We start from the raw sequence: 22863 nt of genomic DNA, 5'->3' as shown, positions 1-22863 counted from the left end.
TGAAAACTTTCACAGTGTTGTGAGGCTGCTAGTCTCTGGCTCTACGTCGGGGGGGGGAGGGAGGTGCGGGGGTGGGGGTGTGCTGCGTGCATGTGTACATCGGATAGATAGATGACTAGGAGATAAGCCTCTGGGATTGCAACATAGCACAGGAAACCTCGCGCTCAAGAGACACAGCTGTCAGCTCTGAGAGGAGGGGTTGAAACTGCTCTCTGTAACCACACCGAGCACTTGGGCTGTGCTCAGAGCTGAGCTCTGCGTTGACTTCAGCATGGCCCCTCTCTCTCAGGCCCACAGGCTTCCTCTCCTTTAGTTCTATTTCACTCAGTTCTCGCTAAGTAGTGTGGTGGTGTTTTGGGTTTTTTTCGTTTTCTTTTCTTTTCTTTTTTTCTTTTTAAGAAAAAGGTGCAGTGGGTTACCCTCATGGGAACTGGGAATAGTCTATGACGTTCCTGCTCTGTGGGGTATAAACGGGGTCCTACCAAGTTCGTGGTCCATTCTGATCAATTTCACAGTCATAGGATTTTAAAAATAATAAATTTCATGATTTCAGCTATTTAAATCTGAAATTTCACAGTGTTGTAATTGTAGCAGTTCTGACCCAAAAAGAAGTTGAGCAGGGGGAGGGTTATCATAGAATATCAGGGTTGGAAGAAACCTCATGAGGTCATCTAGTCCAACCCCCTGCTCAAAGCAGGACCAATCCCCAATTTTTGTCCCGATCCCTAAATGGCCCCCTCAAGGATTGAACTCACAACCCTGGGTTTAGCAGGCCAACACTCAAACCACTGAGCTATCCCTTCCCCAAAGGAAGATACCACTGCCCTTACTCCTGCGCTGCTGCTGGTGATGGCGCTGCCTTCAGAGCTGGGCAGCTGCAGAGCGGTGGCTGCTGGCCGGGAGCCCAGTCTGAAGGCAGAGCCAGCATCAGCGCATAGTAAGGACGGCATGGTATGATATTGCCACCTTACTTTGGCGCTGCTGCCGTCAGAGCTGGGCCGCCGGTCAGCAGCCGCCACTCTCCGGTCGCCCAGCTCTGAAGGCAGCGGCGCAAGTAGTAAGGGCATCCTGGTGTGGTATTGCCACACTTACTTCAGCGCTGCTGCCAGCAGGGCGCTGCCTTCAGAGGTGGGTGCCAGGCCAACCGCTGCTGCTCTCCAGCCACCCAGCTCTGGAGGCAGCACAGACGTAAGGGTGGCAACACTGCAACCCCCCTAAAATAACCTTGCAGCTCCCCTGCAACTCCCTTTTGGGTCAGAACTCCCAATTTGAGAAATGTTGGTCTCCCCCGTGAAATCTGTATAGTATAGGGTAAAAGCACACAAAAGACCAGATTTGCATAGGGGGAGACCAGATTTCACGGCTTGTGATGTGTTCTTCATGGTCGTGAATTTGGTAGGGCCGTAGGTATAAATGCGGAGGGGGATTAAGGCTGCCTCAGTTGTATTTGGACTCCAGAGTCAGAGGGGATTTGGAAGTGGTAGTAAGTCTGCAGCAGAGCAAAAGAGTGGCTGCTTCCAATCTGACCACTTGCTGTGGAGGGGTAGGCTACTTCACTTGGGAGGAGAGTCTATCTGTGTGAGGGGGCTGGAAGGAAATTTCTCAGGGAGTTAGGCTAGGCTGGGAGGAAGTCTGGCTAGCGATCTTAAACATTAGGTGTGTTCCACTGTGTAAAGTTCAAATTTTGTGTTACAAAATCCTGCAGGACTCTGTCCCTCCTGCTTATCCACCCTGTGTCATTCCATGTCTCCTCACATCCCTCTGCTCTGCCTACCGTGCCAGCCTCATCAACCCGAGTGACTGCTTCTTGTGCATTGTCCTTAGGCTGCCACTGAGCAATTACATAGATCATCAAAGCACCGTATAGATCTTAGCTAATCCTTGCAACGCCCCAGTGGGTAAATATAAATATTATTATTAAATATTATCCCTGTTATACTGGTAGAGCAGCTGAGACATAAAGTTGCAGTTACTCACCCAAAGCCACACAGTGAGTGGGGTAGAGGCAGAATTAGAGCTCGGAACCTCCCAAGACCCAGCCTTGCTGCTTTCGTAGGTGTGGAACATCTGCCCGTCCTGAGCTCATCCACAAAGCCCTGACCATCTTTGCATTTAAGTTCCTCCTAGAGACTTAATTGTGTGTGATGCCTAAGGTGAACTTGCTGACTATCTGTGACAAGTTTCAGGAGTAATCTGGAAATTGCTTACTTGTTTAAAATATTAAGATAACAGTACCTTCTCTCCCTCCCCTCTCATTGTCTATCTTTAATTTAAGTTCCTTAGGGCAGGGATTGTGTTGTGGTGTTCTCTGTTCAGAAAACACCTTGTGTTACCTCACCCCATTTGGACCATCACTAGTGCTTGAAGGTAGGACCTCCTGCTTGAAAAACATTAGTTGTCTATTGTTAGACTCATCTCGCTGGGAGCAGCAGCAGACTCCTAAACCTCTATGGATTGGCCGAGGGAACATGTAATGCTCACTGGACAGTGAAGTACCCAGCACCAATGGGCACTACTGCAAATAATCATTAATATTGAAGGAGCTCTGTGTGATTTTTTTTTTAGGGTAAGAATCATATAGGGGGATTATTAAATTAAAAGTCTTTATTCTGTTAAAAAGAATTTTCACAGATTTTAAAACGTGTGTGTGTGTGTGTGTGTGTGAGAGAGAGAGAGAGAGAGAGAAAATACTGTCCAAAATGTGTGTCATTGTGTTTGTATCTTAGTATGTTAATGTATGACAGTGAATGGACACAGACACTTTCATTGTCGTCTTGTCCACAGTGAGCCACTGATGAGTGATTACGCCTTAAAGCAAAAATATCCCCATCCTTTTAAGCCATTTAAAATAAATGTAGGTAAGCATAAGCCTGCAGCATCTGTGGTTAAATGAGTTACTGGTGTGTGAATTATCAAAGCCAAAAAAGCCCATTTATCAAAAGATAACGATAGCGCAGAGCCCGAATTACAAAATGAGAAGCCATTTAAGAGGCCTGTGCAGGGTTTAATTCCTTTTTTAACTTCAAAATATCTAAATATATATTTCCGTGTTCACAATATACCACAGATGCTGTAGAAGTATGTTACTATACACAACAATAGATGCTTCTCCCATAAGGTTGTTCTGGTCTACTTGTGTGACCTCTGGGGAGACCTCTTGTCTGGTGGTCTGAGCAGCTCTGTGGCAGGTTCATTTCCTGGCCCCCCTCTTTTTCCCTTGGCTACTCTGGGTTTTGCGGTCTGCTGTGGGGGAGGGTGGGGCTTGAGGGGGAGTGGAGGAGGGGTGAGTAGGAGCAGGCTCTCCATGAGCAACTTTCCTATTGTCTTGTCAGGGTAAGTTACGGTCACTCCTTGCCTGTCATTCACATTGTCCCAGATCATCTCCTGCTTGTCAGTCTTGAGGCCCAATTCTGTAAACCCTCACTCACAAATATTATCATTTTTATTTTGGTAGCACCTTAAAGGCGTTGGTTGGGGCTCATTGTGCTAGGCACCATACAACCATAGAACAGAAGATGGCTTCTGCCCTGAAGCACTTTCAATCTAAAATAGTCCCATTGAAGTGACTTGTAGGACTAATAGCAGAACTTTCCTTATTCTTTATTTCCTTATTACAAATATAAGGAGTACAGTAGAATCTCAGACTTATGGAGGTTGTTCATAACTCTGAAATGTTCGTAACGCTGAACAAAACGTTATGGTTGTTCTTTCAAAAGTTTACAATTGAACATTGAGCTTAATACAGCTTTGAAATTTTACTGTGCAGAAGAGAAATGCTGCTTTCCCTTTTTTGGGGGGGTGGGGTCTCTGCTGCTGTCTGATTGCGTACATCTGATTCCAAATGAGGGGTCTGGTTGACTGGTCAGTTCATAACTCTGAGGTTCTACTGTACAATGAAAAAAATGGCTTATCTTTGGCCAAGGATTCAGCGTATACTTGATCTTAAGTCTCCATTTATAAACCTGTTTTATTTATTTTGATATACCCTACTCTTTAACAATGAAGCAAGAAGGTATCAGGTTCTTTGTCATTCTTGAGTTGGCAAGGATCAAAAGGGTTTAATCCGCTTGAAAGAGAAGCAGAGAGGATTTAAGCACTGAGGAGGCTGGTCTGGCCCCTGTATCTTTTAAATGGGTGGCAGGTTTGAGGCGTGCAATTATGTGAATGGGGATTTCCTGGATCTGGCATGCTGGCAAACGGTGTCTCCCAAAGTCAAGGGCCCTGTGCTGCTATACACCAGGTGTGTGCCTTGAGCTAAGGCTGCACAACAAAGTGTGGCCTACTGAATGATTAGAACAAGAAAATGGGCATTGGGACTCTCAGGCCTTGTCTACACTACGAAATTACTTCGATTTTACAAAAGTCAATTTTTGGGAACAGATTGTATAAAGCCGAGTGCATGCGTCCATGCTAAGCACATTAATTCAGCGGTGTGTGTCCACAGTACCGTGGCAAGCGTCGACATTCCGAGTGGTGCACTGTGGGTAGCTATCCCACAGTTCCCGCAGTCCCCGCTGCCCACTGGAATTCTGGGCTGAACTCCCAATGCCTGATGGGGCCAAAAATTTGTTGTGGGTGGTTATGCATAAATGTAGTCAGTCAACCCTCCCTCCGTGAAAGCAACGGCAGACGCCAAAGCAGGGCAAGCATGGAGCCTGTTCAGCTCACCACAGCAGTTATGACCATTGTAAACACATCACGCATTATCGTGCAGTTTATGCAGAACCAGAACCTGAAAAACCAGGTGAGGAGGCGACTGCAACATGGTGACGAGAGTGATGAGGACATGGACACAGATTTCTCTAAAACTGCGGTCCCTGGCAATTTGGAGATCATGGTGTTACTGGGACAGGCTCATGCCGTGGAATGCCAATTCTGGGCCTGGGAAACAAGCACAGACTGGTGGCACCGCATACTGTTGCAGGTTTGGGATGATTCCCAGTGGCTTCGAAACTTTTGCATGCGTAAGGGCACTTTCATGGAACTTGTGACTTGCTTTCCCCTGCCCTGAAGCGCAAGAATACCAAGATGAGAGCAGCCCTCAAAGTTGAGAAGTGAGTGACAATTGCCCTGTGGAAGCTTGCAATGCCAGACAGCTGCCGGTCAGTCGGTAATCAATTTGGAGTGGGCAAATCTACTGTGCGGGTTGCTGTGATGCAAGTAGCCAACGCAATCATTGAGCTGCTGCTATCAAAGGTAGTGACTCTGGGAAATGTGCAGGTCATACTAGATGGCTTTGCTGCAATGGGATTCCCTTACTGTGGTGGGGCTATAGACAGAACGCATATCCCTGTTTTGGGACCGGACCACCAGGGCAGCCAGTACATAAACCGCAAGGGGTACTATTCAATGGTGCTGCAAGCATTGGTGGATCACAAGGGACATTTCACCAACATCAATGTGGGATGGCCAGGAAAGGTTCATGATGCTCACGTCTTCAGGAACTCCGGTCTGTTTCAATGGCTGCAGGAAAGGATTTACTTCCCAGACCAGAAAATAACTGTTGGGGATGTTGAAATGCCTATAGTTATCCTTGGGGACCCAGCCTACCCCTTACTGCCCTGGCTTATGAAGCCGTACACAGGCACCCTGGACAGTAGTACGGAGCAGTTCAACTATAGGCTGAGCAAGTGGAGAATGGTGGTAGAGTGTGCATTTGACCTTTTAAAGGGTCGCTGGCGCAGTTTACTGACTCGCTCAGACCTCAGCAAAACCAATATTCCCACTGTTATTGCTGCTTGCTGTGTGCTCCACAATCTCTGTGAGAGTAAGGGGGAGACGTTTATGGCGGGGTGGGAGGCTGAGGCAAATCGTCTGGCCGCTGAATACGCGTAGCCAGACACCTGGGCGATTAGAAGAGCACAGCAGGAAGCGCTGCGCATCAGAGAAGTTTTGAAAACCAGTTTCATGATTGGCCAGGGTATCGTGTGAACACTTCTGTTTGTTTCTCCTAGATGAACACCCCCGCCGCCCACCTTGGTTGACTCTAATCCTCTGTAAGCCACCCGCCTTCCCCGCTTCGATCACAACTTGCTTGCAAAGGAAATAAAGTTACTGTAGTTTAAAAACCATATATTCTTTATTTATTGATTATAACAAATAGGGAGATAACTCACAAGGTAGCCTGGGTGGGGTGTGGGAGCAGGGTAGGAAGGAAGGAAAAGGCCACTTCAAAACTTGTTGAATGACAGCCTTCTGTTGCTTGGGCTGTCCACTGGGGTAGAGTGGTTGGTGCCCAGAGCCTCCCCCCACCACGTTCTTGGGCGTCTGGGTGAGGAGGCTTTGGAAATTGGGGAGGAGGGAGGGCAGTTAAACAGGGGCTGCAGCAGCAGTCTGTGATCCTGCTGCCATTCCTGAACCTCCACCAGATGCCGGAGCATGTCCGTTTGATCCCGCAGTAGCCCCTGTGTTGCATCCTGCCTCCTCTGAACTTCCTGCCGCCACCTCTCATCTCGATCGTCCCTCCTGTCCTCACATTCATTGGCTGCTTTCCTGTACTGTGCTACTGTGTCCCTCCACACATTCTGCTGAGCTCTGTCAGTGCCGGACAACTGCATGACCTCAGAGAACATTTCAGCGCACGTGCTTTTTTTTTCGCCACCTTATCTGAGATAGCCTTTGGGATGGAGGAGGGAGGCTTGAAACATTTGCAGCTGCGGGAGGAAAAAAAGGGAGTGAAGTATTTAAAAAGATACAGTTTACAGAACAATGGCTATACTCTTTCACGGTGAACAACACTATTCACATTACATAGCACATGTGATTTCGGTACAAGGTCGCATTTTGCATCTTATATTGAGTGCCTGCGGCTTTGGTGTTAGAGAACACATAAGCAGGGCCGGGCAACAGAATGCGGCTTGCAGGTGGCCATGGTAAGCCATAGTCTTTCAGCTTCTGCAACCTTCATAACAGCAGCGCCCTCCTTTCCCATACCAAGCAAAGCCTGTTGAGTTGGCCATTTAGTGCTGTGGTTTTCATGTTAATGTGCAGCAGCAGAAACCAAACTAACCCCCCGCCCCATCCAATTCTCTGGGATGATCACTTTACCCCTCCCCCCACTGCATGGCTGGTATCAGGGAAGATCACTGCTAGCCAAACGTGAACAGCTCAGTGCCAATGCCCCCTCCCCCCACCACTTGGCTAATTGTGGGAAGGATTTCTTTTCAGCTACAGGCAAAGAGCCCAGTAGGAGCGGCTACCTCTGAATGTCCCCTTAATTAAATTCCCATATATCAACCAGGTTACCATGAACAATATCACTCTCCTGAGGATAACACAGAGAGATAAAGAACGGATGTTGCTTGAATGCCAGCAAACACCAGGACCACACATTGCCAGGCTTTGTCATGCAATGATACCAGATTACTTGCTACTAGCATGGCATGGTAAAGTGTCCCACCATGGAGGACGGAATAAGGCTGCTCTCCCCAGAAACCTTTTACAAATGCTTTTTGATTACCTCCAGGAGAGCTTCATGGAGTTGTCCCTGGAGGATTTCCACTCCATCCCCAGACATGTTAACAGACTTCTTCAGTAGCAGTACTGGCCACAAAAACATCCCAAGTCCTCGGGGCAAATTAATTATTAAAAAATGTTTGCTTTTAAAACATGTATTATATTTAAAAAGGTACACTCACCAGAGGTCCCTTCTCTGGCTTGGTTGGGTTGGGAGAGCATTTCAGTCAGGGTGATAAAAAGATCCTGGCCGTTGGGGAGAACGGTGTGCTGTCTGCTCTCCTCAAGCTCGTCGTCGTCCTCCTCATTTTCCCCGTCCGCAAAATCCTCAGGCATGGCGAAGAGTACCCCATCATCGGAGTCCATGGACAGGGGTGGGGTAGTGGTGGCGGCTCCCCCTAGAATTGCATGCAGCTCAGCGTAGAAGTGGCATGTCTGGGGCTCTGTCCTGGGGTGTCTGTTTTGATTCTTTTGGTTTTCTGGTACGTTTGTCTGAGCTCCTTAAGTTTCACGTGGCACTGTGTTGCGTCCCTGCTGGAGCCTCTATCCGTCATGGCCTTGGAGATTTTTTTAAATGTTTTGGCATTTCGTCTTTTGGAACATAGTTCTGATAGCACGGATTCGTCTCCCCATACAGCGATCAGATCCAGTACCTCCCATTCGGTCCATGCTGGAGCTTTTTCGATTCTGGGACTGCATGCTCACCTGTGCTGGTGAGCTCACCTGGCCAAGCAGGAAATGAGATTCAAAAGTTCCCAGGGCTTTTCCTGTACACCTGGCCAGTGCATCAGTGTTCAGAGTGCTGTCCAGAGCGGTCACAATGGTGCACTGTGGGATAGCTCCTGGAGGCCAATACCATCGAATTGCGTCCACACTAACCCTAATTCGAAACAGCAATGTCGATTTCAGTGCTAATCCCCTCATCAGGGAGGAGTACAGAAATCGATTTTAAGAGCCCTTTATGTCGACAAAATGGCTTCGTTGTGTGGATGGGTGCAGGGTTAATTCAATTTAACACTGCTAAATTCGACATAAACTCATAGTGTAGACCAGATTCTGTTCCCAGCTGTGCCATAGATTTACTGTGGGACCTTGAGCAAGTGACTTAACCTCTCCTTGCCTCTGTTTACCTTTTTGGAAGTGGGGTATAATCCTATATCAGATGAGTGTGGTGGTGAAGATTAATTGATATTTGTAAAGTATGTTGAGTATCCTTTAAAAGGCATTTATAGAAGGGTGAGGATCATATACCACTTTCTTTCCCTAGGTGTGACGGTGCAAGCAGTGGAAGAGTAGCCACCCTGAATACACACCTCTCTAAGATGCTACACAATTATTCAGGGTGGCTAGCCCCTCCTGCTGCAAACACTGCCACGGCTATGTTGGTATGCTAGCTCCGTCAAAGCTAACGTGGGTGTGTCTTCTTAAGCTGGATATTACTCCCCTAGCTCAAAGTGTAGACATACCCTGTAAGTGTGTGGTTTCTAATCACATGAACTGTTTTGAATTGAATGTCAATTCCTAATTTAGAAAAATCATTTTATGGTATTGACAGTTTCGTCTGCCTCAGTGTAATAATCCCTTCAGTTTAAACACAACTAGCAGCAAACATTTGTGTCCTGGAATAAATACTGGTATAGTGTCCACATTAGAATTTACAATTGTATTATCAAGAGTTAAAACATGACTAAAAGTTTGAGTGTACCCAGTCTCTCTCTATGAATACAGTTCTTTAAATCCAGCACCATTAACTTACTGGACACTTTGATCCTGTAGAAGGCAGATTTCCTCACATCGATGTGGCTGTTATAGAAAAAACGTTATCTGCAAAAAGCTTTTTAGAGTGAGTGGCCTGTGTGGGAACACCAATCAGAATAGAGATCCAGCATATAGAACGTTCTATTCGGTAAAGGTTCCTATACCACCCTCATCCACCGTAATATCAGCGTGTGTTCCAGTAATGCATTAAGCAACGTGACTAACATCTGTCATGTGTGGTGCATAGGAATTGCCAGGCTGCGTCAGATCTAAGGTTCATCTAGTTCAGTATCCTGTCTGACAGTGGCCAGTAGCAGATTGTAAAGAAAAAGGTGTAAGAACCCTACAGTAGCAGATGTGAGTCTCATCCTGATCTCTAATAGTTAGAGGTTGGCTTAGACCCTGGAGCATGAGGCTTTATACCCCTTCCACAATTTTTATAATGAATTATGATAATTCTGGATATGTTTGATATCTGTATTAATGCCAAGTTTGAATCTTGCTAAAGTCTTGGTCTCAACAACTTCCTGTGGTAATGAGTTCTATAGTTTAATCACATGTTTTGTGAAAAAGTATTTCCTTGTATCAGTTTTGAATTTGCCACCTTTTTAATTTAATTGTGTTATGAGACTGGGAACTGCTGTTCTCCCTGTCTACCTTCTCTACACCATTTATTATTTTATGTACTTGTCCCTTCTTATTCATCTCCTTCCTAAGGCGAACAATCCCAGACTTTTCATTCTCTCTTCATATGAGTTTTCTGTACTCTTGATACTTTTTTCACCCTTCTCTGAATTCCCTCTAATTCTGCAATTCAAATAACCTGTTACCTTCCTCCGTTTCCCGGAAAGGTGATCTTTCTCTGCTTTTTAGATTACACTGTAACCTTTCCTCTACAGATGGTTCTGGACCTGAACCCTCGATCTAAGACTGCTCCAACTTCTGGACCTGAACTTTTGGCTCCACAGCTGAATTTCTCCGCTCTGGCTCCTCTTTTTAGTTCTCTGAAAAGGTGTAGTCATGACTGTAATAGGTGCCACTGGAGTCAGGGCATTCTGCTGCCTGCCATAAGATGGGATCAGGAGGTAACCTGAACCATATCATCTGATTGGGCCCAGAACATAAACACCAACACTTAACAGCATTTCTGTGTCACAACTTCTTGTTGCCATGACTCCCTGCAGGGGATAATATTGGATCCTAATGACCGACTTGATGGGTAGTAGTTGTCTATGTCAGGCATTCTTCAAATAACTGCATTGTAGCTGATCTTTGACCATAGATGTGCAGATGTCCTAGTCGCCAGCTAAAACTGTGCACACATGCCACAGGGAATAGAACCTGGACTTTCTGCTTCATAACAGTCATCTTTAGCCTCTTGTGCTAAAAGAGAGTCTTCCTTTACTGCCAGTTGCCTTAGGGCTTGTATGTCCTTTTGTAGGACTCCAGCCGCTATGGGGGTACATAATCACACACACTGAAGTGGCTGTTGCTCTGTTGAGTAGAGGGCAGCAAAGCCATATACACGCCAGCCTGTATATTATAACCCAGATGACCTTGTTTTTATTAATGTACTTGGTATTTCTGTACAGATGCTGCACCGGTTCCGGGACTGACAGACCCGAGACTGTGCTACATACTGGATGGGATCCTCTTCATCTATGCAGTCATCATTACGGCCCTCTTTTTGAAAGCTAAGGTTAGTCTAATTGCCACAGTGTCTCCTCAAAACACTGAACCATTAGGTGTTTGTCACGTAATCCAGTCTGTCTATGGACTGGGAAGTGGTTGGGGGAAGATCAGCTTTTCTTGGATAATTGCCTGGCTTGAAAGTTGGTGTATAAGCCTATGATCATTTGGCTCCCATTGCAAATGAGAAGTGCTGGGTTTGCAGTTTGATCGTTGTGATGCCTGAGAGCCTGTTGCTAAGCACTGGGATCTGGCGGGAGTGAAAGCAGTTCAGTATTTGAGCGTTGAAGATATAGGGAAAGCATGGTAGGATTATTGCAACTTCCTTTGTGGTAAGGCCTTTCCTTTTCTGAAGTGGGCTGTGAGCAGTCAACTGATTTTGTTTTTCCAGAGCAGGGCCCAGAAGTGCACGAGTCCCAAGCATAAAATGCAAAATCTAGCAAAACATTGCAGCTGGTGATCTGTACTGGTGGGTTAATTAAAAAGAAACAGGCAGTGCTCCTTCAAGAGTCGCACCCACTCACCATCAGAATATGGAAAGTACAAGGAGGGGCCTGGGAGCTTTCAGAAAGTAGCCAACCTAGTCACTGTGGGTGATGATGGCAAGGTTCCCCAGAGTCCACATCCTGTGAGGATTCAGCATCTGCAGCCACACGATCTTGAATCCAAAATGCATTTCTTCTCTCTCCACTTTAGAACTTGTAGGTGATTTTTGGCTCATGCCCCACCTTTGGCCTGGTCTTTGGATGAGGTATAGACATAAAGAACAATGCCAACCAGCCCCAGCCTGATATTGCCTCATTCAAGCCGTGGTCAGAGCTCTTCCTGCCTTTAGGCAACATGACAGTCACATAATAGTTCAGCCCTGAAGGCTCAGGGACCCCAACACACCCTGACAACAGAGCAAGGAATTGTGGGTCTGGTAGCCATTGTGCGCACGTTTGTTATTGTTGTGCCATGGGGCCCAGTCACGGTAATGAAAAGACAGTCCCTGCCTCAGAAAGATAACTATCTCAACTTACGACAAGACAAAATGGGTGTATAAAACAGACAAACAGGAGTGGGGATGGGGGACGAAATAACCGTAAAATGTGGATGCTTGTGCAAAATAAACAGTAGCCTTTCCTTGCTGAGGCATTCTCTGCTAGTGGTGTTTACAGGCATCATAACAGAGGAAGAATTTGAGGAAGGATAAAGCAGTGGGCCTACCGATTTTGTTGGGGATTATTTTTTCCTTCTGCACAAGGCTTGGTGTGGGAGAAGTGGGCAGTAAAGATGGGCATTTTTGCCAGAGAGGAGATGGTGTCAGAGGGATGGATGGAAACTTGAACACCAGTAGCTGGGGAACTCTAACTGAAGTAGCCTCCATGCAGTTCAACTGTACCCAAACTTCAAAAGTGACTAGTGATGTTGGCTGTCTCAGGTGAAAACTCTGAGACATAACCTTTCCCTGAAGGGGAGGAAACCTCACATGATAGATGCCAGTCTCCTTGGCCCAGAGCTGTAAAGGTATTTAGCCTCCTAACTTTCATTGGCTTCAGCGGAATAAAGCCGGAGGACCTTGGCAGCTCTGGGTCCTTCTTAACTCTGTACGCTGCTCTGATACAACAGTGGTGGACACTGTTACCAGAGGCTGCACAGACTAGGGAGGAGATGCTGGGTCAGCACTGTGAGTTGGTTTATGCCTCTTTGAAATGAAGAGACCATGATAAATGGTGAGAGAGGAATACCTCAGGAACAGGGTCTGAGCACTTAGGAGGATAAATCCCAAGCTAAACTGTGTTTAAAACCACCACTCTGGATGTCGAGTTGGGGACTGGTAATGGATACATGGAGTCTTAGGAGGCTTGGCTCCAGCTGGGAGCTGTGACAGGGGTAAGTGGGCAGTGATGGACTGTTCAGTGACTCATGAAGGGAGTTGGTGGCTTCAGTCCAATTCCCCCCAGAGGCCAATGTGAGGGGGCCGGGGAAAAGCACAACCCCTGCTTTTTGCTAAAAACAGAGGAGAGCGTCCCTCCTCTCCCTGGCTTAGGCAAGCAGCCCTTCCCAGCATCTCCGCTCTGACTGGCGAAGTGAGAAATCTCCCTCTGGTTTCAGTCTACTCTAATCAATGGGTTCAGCCCAAAACCCCACTCAAAACAGGCACCTTCCTTGTTAGCCTGCAGTGGAGAAGCCAAGGATTGAATAGGCCTGGAACTGGATCTCTCTTCTCGCGGGTACTCCCAGGCAGGGCGGAGGTATGCTAGTTGGGGCTGGCAGAGGGGTGGTTTGCCCTGCAGCTGCTGGCACTCATCTGTTCCACAGATAAACAGTGTCCCAAGGCAGCATATGCACCACGAAAATCAGAAGGAAGAAAGTTTTAGAAGAAATGAATGGAACTCAGCAGTGGCAGGAAGGAGTTGTGGGGTTTTTTTTTTGGCTGCCGTTATAAATCCAGATGAAAGTGCTGCTCTAGGACTGCTAGTCTGTGTGAGCCTGCCAGAGCGAAAAGACAGATGTACAGATGCCCCTCAAGTACACGTTGTACTTAACTGCAGGAGTCATGGACCTGTCCTGCTGTTGGGGAAAGAGAGCGGGCATTAGGCGCGGCTCAGTAAAATTGCCAGGGAGCTTGTGAACCTGGAGCAGCAAGATGCTGAAGCAGGGTTGAACTAGCCCAGCAGTTGCTTGTTCCCAGCCCAGAACTTCTCTTAAAGTGAGAAATCAAAGTGAGAGAAATTCATTCCCCTTCTAAGGTTAACAGATTTGCAGGGTGATTTGAATATTGTCAGCAGGTGCATGTAATCTACTTGGAGATGTCCTAGGTAGTGGATTTTACCCGTAGGAGATGGAATAGCCTACCTTCTGCAATTTGTCTAGCTGTTAACTGAATGTGTATACAGTAATAATTCAGTGATAGCAAATAACTAAGTTGTTGCTTCAGAGGAAGAGGCAGGATGACAAACCCATCGCTGGTACCACTCCATTTATTTAAGATGGAGCTATAAAATTGGAGTCTGCAGCCTTCCCAGTGTCATGATGGGGAGAGCAAAGAGGAGCTGTTTTGATTCCCCTCAGCAAGAAGAGTCTGTACACGCAAGTCCTGTCTACCTGGTGTTCTTCTCTCTAGAAAGTGGTGTCTGTATACAAAGTTCTGTACGTACGTGCAGTGCAAAGCCCTTGCCTAAATTCATAGATTAGGGCCAGAAGAGACAGTCAGATCCTCTAGTCTGATCTGTATATCATAGGCCACTAAATTTCTCCCAATTACCCCTGTATATAGTCTCAAAACCATTCTGTGTAGACAAACCCTCCATCAATCTTTTGCTACGTAGGCATGTCTGAGGTAGAAAGCTTTTTGTGTGATGCCTTTTTGTGTAGAAAGTTGGCTACAAAGAAGCTTTGCTGAATTCCCCAGGAGACCCAGAGCAGCTTCAGTGCAATTAAAAATGTAACCATTTCCCCAGCAGATCTCATAAATTACTAGAATAGAAGCTATTTTGTCTTGTGGCATTTAGAGGCTCTGCATGTCTGTAGAGCTTGTCAGTTCTTTGCTTTAGCTATTAGGCTGTAGAACTGGTACCTCTCCTGGCTGCTGCATAGGCAGAGGAGGCCTTCAAAGAACTGCTAGCTGTCTCATTGCCCTGTGATGGAATTGTATATAAATGAATTGATAATGGCCCCTGACAAGCCATCAGCCTGCTTTGGCAGGGTCTGTGCGACTACAACTGCTCCAGCCCCCTTTTAAGCCTGCTACAAGGGCCAGCAAGCACCTTCAGACTGCAGAGGTTATGAGATCCATACTGATTGCTAGAGCCCACTCCACACCCATGCAAGGCTGGGGTCTCAGAGATCTTAAATGCAAGTTCTGAATGTGCTGTCTGGGGTAAGTGCTTTAGCTGTAAGTGTGGCGCTAACGGGTATACAGCAATGCCTGTGTCCCTTCAAAGTAGTGGAGTTGGGGGGAGGTACCCCAACATGGCAGGCACAGCTGCTCCATAGAGGTGTGCTTGGAGCCAATGTATTGGCACTGAGTCAATGTCCTACTGTGCCTGATTCAAAATGGCATGGGCAAAGCACCTGCCTTAGCTGGTAGGGATCAAACTGCACTAGCAGACGTTGTAGGTTTGGGACCTAGTTACCTGAGATTGTCTGTCTTTCCATGAATGTGTACTGTGCTAGTCAGGATCAGCAGAGGCTGAAATGGCGTGACCACTATAAAAGTGAGGAGCTGCGAGCAGGGTGCTCTCTGAGGGTCCTCTATTTTGAACCCCACTCCACAATCTGTTGGAGCCCAGACTTTTTAATCTTCCAAGCACGCAGCAAAGCTTGTCTCTTCTCTCTCTTAGTAAGTCTGCTGAGGAGGGTGTCATTTGACGTGGATATATTTATGGGTGCACGTTTGTCTGCTTATATTGTGATGAATGTATGAGACAGAGGCCCAGAGCACCAGATGGGCCCCTAGAGATGCATCTTTTTAAAATGAATGAATATAGGCAATGCAAACTAACCTTGTAAACTCCATTGTAGTAAGAAGGAGGTTTAGCAGCTCTGTAGCCTACAGGGCATGCCAAATATTCAAAGGAGGCTATGCCATTCGTGTGGGGGGGGAAAAAAAAAAACCTAAATGTCAGACTAAGTTTACATTTCTGGAGTCTGTCTGCTAGTTTTCAGTGCATAAAACAAATTGGAAATGTTTAGGCCAAGCTCCTTTTGAGCTATGAGAGGTTAAAACACTTGTAAAAATTTGGTGGTTTTTCACTTTTTGAAAAATCTCAGAACTCAAATTGCTGCTCTTTCACCCCCCCCCCCCGAAAAAAACCCCAACAACAACAAACAACTAAGCCTGGGCAGGCCAAGGAGAAGTGTGTGTGGTTGGTTGCAAGAGTTGTGCAGATGGGAGCAAAAATATTCAGACTTAAGAGGAAAATTTTCAAACACCCCTCCCCCAATCTATATAGCACCTTCTGCCGCTGCGCAGCCTGGAGACTTAAAAGGTGTCCTTAGTCTTTTAGAGCTTGATCCTGCAGGGCGGGACCCATGAAAGACCTGGCATTAATGCTAGCAGCCCTTGCCCTCATAAGAGACTTTCCAATAACTGGCTTGGAGCTTGACGGTGACCCTGCTGTAGCATGCTGGTGTGCACGGGTACAGTGGAGGGGAACATTCAGTAGGAAATCCTGTCTGTGTTTCAGCTTCCAAAGGGCTGTTATAAAGCACCATTAAAAGGATGACCAAGCCTGAGAGTGGACTGAAATACAAAGGAAAGCTCCCTCGGAGAGCAGGGCAGGAATTTGTATAGTTTTTTGGCCCTTTTGGGCACCCCAGATGGCAAACTCTTGATGGCACTGGCAGGGCTGTTAGTCTGTAGGTTCCCCACCTAAGGTAAGAATAACTCCCCCGGGGGCTGTGTCTACTATGTTGCCATTACCAGGTGCTCACTTTGCTGTCTCTCTCTTTCAGTTCAGCAACGCTCCTGAATCTCAAGCTCTGCAGGATCAGAATGACGTGTATAATGTAAGTGACTGCTGCTCTTGTGTGAACATGTTTTTAATTTGCTCATCCAGACATGCTCTCTTCTCCTGCTGTCCTTTGAATGAGGTGACTTTCTTCTGGCCAGAAGGCTCTCAGGATGGGCTGGATGAGGCAGACTAATGAGGAACAATCACAAGTGGGCAGTGCAGTAGCTACAAGAGGAAGTGACTTCCCACTGGGGCGAACTCCTAATGGCTCACCGTGGGGGAAACTTCCTTCTCACTCACCTGTTACCAACAGAACACTAGGACTCTGGTTTAAGGCTTGACGCTATTAATGTGCAGGAGGTGCACTTGGCATGTCCATTCACCAGAAGGGCGGGAACAATTAATTCCAGTATTGAGCCAGCGCTCTCCAGTTGGCAGATGCAGCCAGTCCAATACATGCACAGGAGCTGGTGTGTGGATCACAGAGTGCTGTCTGTAAGTCCATGAAACACACATGTGCCCATCAGCGTATGCTTTCCTCTGCAGGGGGCCTGACCCTGCAGTACTGCCTCACACTGAGTAGTAGGTACGTATTTGAGTAGCCCCAATTAAGGCACCTGTGTCTCTTCACTGCTCTGTGTGGTAGGGTTTAGAATATGGATATCTGGAATGCAACGCTTTAAGGGTCAAATGTGAACTCTTCCCAGGTTAGTTATTAACTATTGCTTGAATGTTGCATTGTGGGTTGCTGGAAAGGGAGTAGACCATAGGTTGTCTGTAAGGTACCAAGTCTAACCTCTATGCTTATAAAGGTTATAAAGCTTATATAAGGTTATAAAGGAGTACTCTAGTAATGGACCAGAGCACTACACTTGTAATAGCTCCATATGCTTGTACTATCACTATTAGACACTTACTTGTAAAAATACATAATATTGTATGTCTTCTAAAAAAAAACCAAACAACCCACAATGTCTCAATGTGCTGTTGATCTCCTGACAGGAATTTATTTTAGATTTACTAGAATTTTATTATTTTACCTTTAGAAATGAGGGAGGGTGATTAAAGGTTTATAAACTAATATATTTACACTGATTGATTTTTTTACCTGTTCTCAGGTAAGGAGGCTGGCTAATGCTCAGAGATCTGTTCAGTTATATAGCTTTTCTTCTACACACTTGCATCCTGTCAGTTTCTCCCTTTTCTGATAGGGACAATATGGCACAGCACAGTGGCATGACTATCTTCCATTCAACCATGACAAGGCACTAGTATAGTAAACTCTTGGGAAGGGGACAAGAGAGAGAGTTATGTCATGCTACCCTTGCTTAATTAACCAGCATCAGCCCTAGAACAGGAATATGCTTGTACTGATGTTTTTAACCTGCCTCTCAGGCTTGGTGAGACCAGAGTAAGTGGAAGAGCCTACTGGTCAGAAATTGATCTTGTCTTGAGCTGCAGCAAATGGATGAATTTCAGTGTAAACTGAGACTCACTGACCCGCTGGGGTCCAGATCTAACTTCAAATACCCCCAGAGGTAACATTTGGGGGTTGTATTTTTATTTGACCCTGACAGCTGTCTGGGTCTGAATTTGGATCCAGCATTAGAATCCAAATGGTGGAAATCTCACTGCACCATGTTTGTTTGTTTGTTTGCTTGCTTGCTTGCTTACCCTCCCTCAACCCCTGTTCCCCCACATCCTCTCTGTCAATAGGGCCCCCACTTACTGCTCCTGCGTTTTTTTGAATGAGGCATCCACAAACCCCTTCCCATACCTGGCTCCTAGGTATTTGGCGCTTTGCAAGAGCTAGTAATTGACTTGACCCTCTTCTCCCCACTGAGGGGAGCAGCAGCAATGTCTGCTCCCTGCTGCGGGTGTGCCGCACAGGAACTGCACACCCAAAAACCTTTGTGTAGTCCCTGAGGTGGCTCCACTCTAAAGAGCCCAGGAAGGGTGGAGGCTTGTGGCTCTTCCTCCCAGAAGATAGCAAGGGTGAGCGTGGAATCTAGTGGGGGGCAGGGGGATCTAGGCAAGATCAGAGCTAGACCCCAGAAGTAGGAACTGTCCATTTCCAGGTTTTGGATTTGAATGGAAGATGGGGTGGGATCAGACATGCAGAATCTGAGCACTACTGGGGCGATTCTGGTTCTTCTTTAAGTAACAGGGATCACTTTATCTCCTGTGGCTCAAGTCACCATGTCTCCATTGGTCTAGTCATGTGACTTGCTATGTATCCTAGAACAGGGGAAGTACCACACTGGATCAGCTCCATGGTCCTTCTTGACCAATATCCTGTCTTTTATAGTGGCCAGTATCAGATGCTGCAGTGGATAATACAAACAACTCCACAGTAGGCAGATGTGAGAATCTGGGCCTCGTGCAGTGTTTGCCTAGCCCCAGATAGCTAGAGATTAGTTTAAGATTTGAAGCATGAAGGTATTAGATTTCTTCCAATAAACTTTTTAGCATTAGCTATTAGTCTCTGGATAGTCTTATCCATGTAAATGTACAGTCTTTTTGAATCTTGCCATGTTCTTGACCTCAACCACATCCTGTGGCCAAAGAATCATCTAATTGTTGAATGGATGAAAAAGTATTTCTTTTGTATGTTTTGAATTTGCCATCTTTTCAAGTCCATTGACTGTCCCCTCATTCTTTTGATATGAGATGGGGAGAACAGAAGCACCTGATCTATCCTCTTTTTATATCATGCCTAATTTTGGGTACTTCTATCACAGCCCTCTCATATTTGTCTACTTTGTAAAGTAAACAGTCCCAATCAAGAGTGAGCTCAGGCAAAGGGTTTCCTGAATTTATTGAATGCAAATCAAGACTTTTTAAAAGGGGGACAAACATCAATGGTGTAATGTCATGGCTGATATAGATATGGTATCAGTGTATCTTCTGTTAAATACAATCAAATCTGCTCCAGTGTTTGAGTATACATCCCCAGCTACTAGAGGGAGACAGTATAAAAACCATAATCCTATTTCAACTAACTGTGATTTGCCTTTAGCTCTAGGGTCAGGAAGATCTGGATTCTAGTGGATAGACTAGCAAGCAGGGTGGCTGATGCATACAGCTCTAGATCATTAGTGTTGATTATTTTTCTTTTAAAACTACTTTTTGGCTTATTTATCAGTTATAACTTGTGCAGTAAATTGGATGTTGAACTGGAATTTCCTTCTAGTGTTAACTAATCCAAGATCTAAGTTGCTTATTAACACAGCCTCTGTCACTCTGACTTCTTTTGCTTTTTCATTGCAGAAATTGTCTCGTACAACCAGAGATGACTATGATGTTCTGGGAACTAAAAAGAGAGGCTCTGACCTTGAAATGGGAGGGAGAAATCAGGTAATTTCCTCTAACTTGCACTCTTGTTTAACTTTCCTTCCTTCCTTTTGTGCTTACCCTCTCTCAAAGATGTGCATGTACCCATTCACACGACGTCCTGGCTAACGTGTACAGGGCACCATTATCCTCTGTTAGCCACACATGTCTGATGTACCATCTATGCTGCCCCTCAGGACTTGTCCACAACCGGAGTAGATGCCTTAATGCTGAAGCAGGTTACTGGAGATTCTCAAGTGACAATTCAACCTTAAGCAGGCTTTTGCAGCTGGCACGCTGCCGTGGTGTGGCTAGAATTGAGGGCTGCTGGATATAAACTGACTTGGTTGTGGAAATCCTGCACCAGCTCAACCTCTTGTGACAAGGGTCCTATATGCCCTTAGCCACACTGGGCTTAGGGCTAGACATAATTCACATAACCCCCTGAAACTTTTTCCTGGCATAGCTATGTTGGTGAGGGGGGTGTATGCGTTTTTTGTTTTTTAAACCAGCGGAGCTGGGCCAGCACAAACTGCACTTACGGCACTATAGATTGTTTGTTTGTTTCAGGGAACTGACCTAAGCTGCGGGCAGTTTTGGCAGCATACCTGTGTCCATTCTAGGAGGGCGTTGCTAGTATATCTCCAATGCTTTTTTTGGGTAATCACCTCCCTAACATAGTTGGGCCAGCAACAATCTTGAGCCTAACACTCCCCCTTTCAGGAGACTCAGAACGCCCTGCTAGCTGCTCGTGTTGAAGCCTGTAGTTAACTCTCTTCAGGTCTCTCACAAGGCAAGGGACGACCTTGGATAGAGACAGAAGAGTCCTAACACAACACGAGGCTGGAGCCTTTGATGTGCAGACAGTAAAATCTTTACCCATGCCTTTCTTAGGAGCTAACAGCCCAGAATAGGAAATCACACACCATCTCAAACCCAACGGATGTGGGGGCAGGGCATACAGGGGCTGAGTGGCTCACAGTAGATCTGTGTGACACTTTGACTCTTATGTTACTTCACTGGCACTTGCTAAAGTAACTGCACTTGCTGAGACCTCACTGCTGCTGAAGAGGGAGGGGACGCCTTCCCCTTGCTCAGTGTTTCCCTGTGATGCAGATCAAGGGAGGAAGGATTAGGCTTCAGTAAGCATAACAAATAAAAATAAACAACTTCAAAGCAGCAGCTCTTCTACACACATCTGTCCAGGTGCCAGACTGGAGAGCCATATGTGGAAAAAGATGGCAGTAATATGCGTCCACTGTGTACACTGGATACATAGAAACATGGCAGTACATAACCATGCCATTTTCATAGCTATGGCTTGTACACAGCCTATGCACAGAGGTAAAGGATGCTGACACAGTGCTGTGTACTCAGCCCTTCCCCTTTGTTTTTCAGCAGAGAAGAAAGAAGCCTCAGGACGCTGTTTACACTGTGAGTAACCCAACGAAGGAGCTGCAGAGTGCTCAAGGCAGTGTTTGATACACTCTGTCACGCAGCAGTGTCTCTCTGTGCTGATGTTGTGTGGGTCAGGTTTTGGATATGTTCCCCAGGCTGTCACCTTTCCCCAAAATGAGCTAGACTGACCCACTTCATAGGGCAAGGATGGGGACTGTACAGAGAGATACTGCCTACCCCCAGCACTTACTGCCCCAGTCTATGGAATATTTTTGCTTCCAGTTGGCCCCCTACCTGCTCTCTCTGAAGTAACATTGGCAGAACTTCCTTTGTAACTAACTGCATCCCCAGAAGCATCTTACTTAGGGTAGGATATTGTTCCCCTTCACTGTGGTAGTGTTAATGAACCAGTATCCTGAGGGGTAGCAGACAGCCATAGTGACCTGGAGAATTAGCACTGGAGTCCTGCTCAACTTCTCCCTGGGTTTTCATCCTGTGTTGGGAATTTACAGCTGCATGGAGGAGTCCATCGGTTTCCCTTACAGACTTTCAGCACCACCTGAGTTAGCACAGGTTCTGATTGCAGCAGGTCCCTGAGAGTTAGTAAACCCCTTCCCATAGCACAGCCAGGAGGATATCCTCTTCCTCTGACCTTGCAGAGCTCCTTTCTCTCCCTCCCTCTATAGCCTGAGCAGTACCCTGTGCCGGCCCTCAGTTCAGCTTTTCTCTTTAAATAGGGTGCCTATAACCCTTGGTGATATGGTCACCACTCTACAGCCAGAGGAGCTGTTCTGAACCTTGGTTGACCCTGGGATTTTCTAGTGAAGGAGCCAATTACAAGTTAGTTGAGTTGGTGCTATGAAGAAGTACTGGTATAATAAATAGTCCATTAGATTCCATCCATGCTGCATATTCATTGGCTTGTCCCATGCAATGTGCCACACAAAAACCAACTAGTCTGAGCTATAGAGGAAAACTCTGCACATAGTACGAATCGATCTTGACTCTTCATGACCACAGTCCTAGAAAAGTCATCTGGTGGTGTATGAGAATGAAACAGATGGCTGAAGGCTAGCCAGACTCATCCAGGATCTGTATCAGGCTTACCACAGTTAGAAGGCCATATGGAGAAACTGAACAGTCTCTAGTAAGAGTTGGAGTATACCATGGCTTGGCAAAAAGTCCCTTATTATTTACATGGGTGCTTAATGCACTCACAGAAAACAGCCAGAGCGTGGCACCCTGCCGCATGCTTTTGGCAGCTGATGATGTGCTTGTGGGGGAGAGCAAAGAGGAAGTGGAAGAAGATTTCAGAGATGGAGGGGCATACTTGAAAGAAAGGGCATGTAAATCAGCTGCAATAAAACAGAGTATAGGGGCTGTTGATTCGATACCTTGCAGGAAGATGCCAAGACTATGTCTGGAGGGCAGCCATTACTAACAGGTACAGAAGTTCAAGGACCTAGGTTCAATAGTAGAGGATAAAGGTGAGCTCAGCAACTAACTTAAGCAGAACAGGAAAGGCATGGACTAAATGGAGAGAAGTGAGCTGAGTGCTCTACAATAGGCGAATGCCTAGCAAATTGAAAACAAAGATCTTGCAAGACAGTAATAAGGCCTGCACATTTGCGTGGCTCTGAATGCTGGGCACTGAGGAAGAGAGAAGCAGATCTTGAATACAGTGGAAATGAATGCATTAAGCTGGATGCTTGCAGTTAGAAGGTTGGAAAAGAAGATTGGAAGAACATATAGGAAACAGGATGATACCCTCCCTTTTTAAGTTTAAGAG

General features: G+C 46.2%; 1 protein-coding gene across 1 annotated transcript in view; it reads left to right on the top strand.

Annotated features, from left to right (window-relative positions):
* CD247 (CD247 molecule) overlaps nucleotides 1-22863 on the top strand; it is a 91342-nt gene that overhangs the window by 61783 nt on the left and 6696 nt on the right. Inside the window, exons 3-6 of the mRNA XM_084614595.1 lie at nucleotides 10806-10912; nucleotides 16345-16398; nucleotides 19614-19700; nucleotides 21075-21110. Of these exons, the coding sequence (XP_084470721.1) occupies nucleotides 10806-10912; nucleotides 16345-16398; nucleotides 19614-19700; nucleotides 21075-21110 (284 nt within the window). The remainder of the gene's footprint in view (nucleotides 1-10805; nucleotides 10913-16344; nucleotides 16399-19613; nucleotides 19701-21074; nucleotides 21111-22863) is intronic.

This window comes from Lepidochelys olivacea (assembly GCF_965140295.1).
Source record: "Lepidochelys olivacea isolate rLepOli2 genome assembly, chromosome: 1".
In the NCBI taxonomy this organism is placed as follows: Eukaryota; Metazoa; Chordata; order Testudines; family Cheloniidae; genus Lepidochelys; species Lepidochelys olivacea.
The sequence above is the reverse complement of the archived record's forward strand: the minus strand, read 5'-3'. Positions and strand labels throughout refer to the sequence as shown.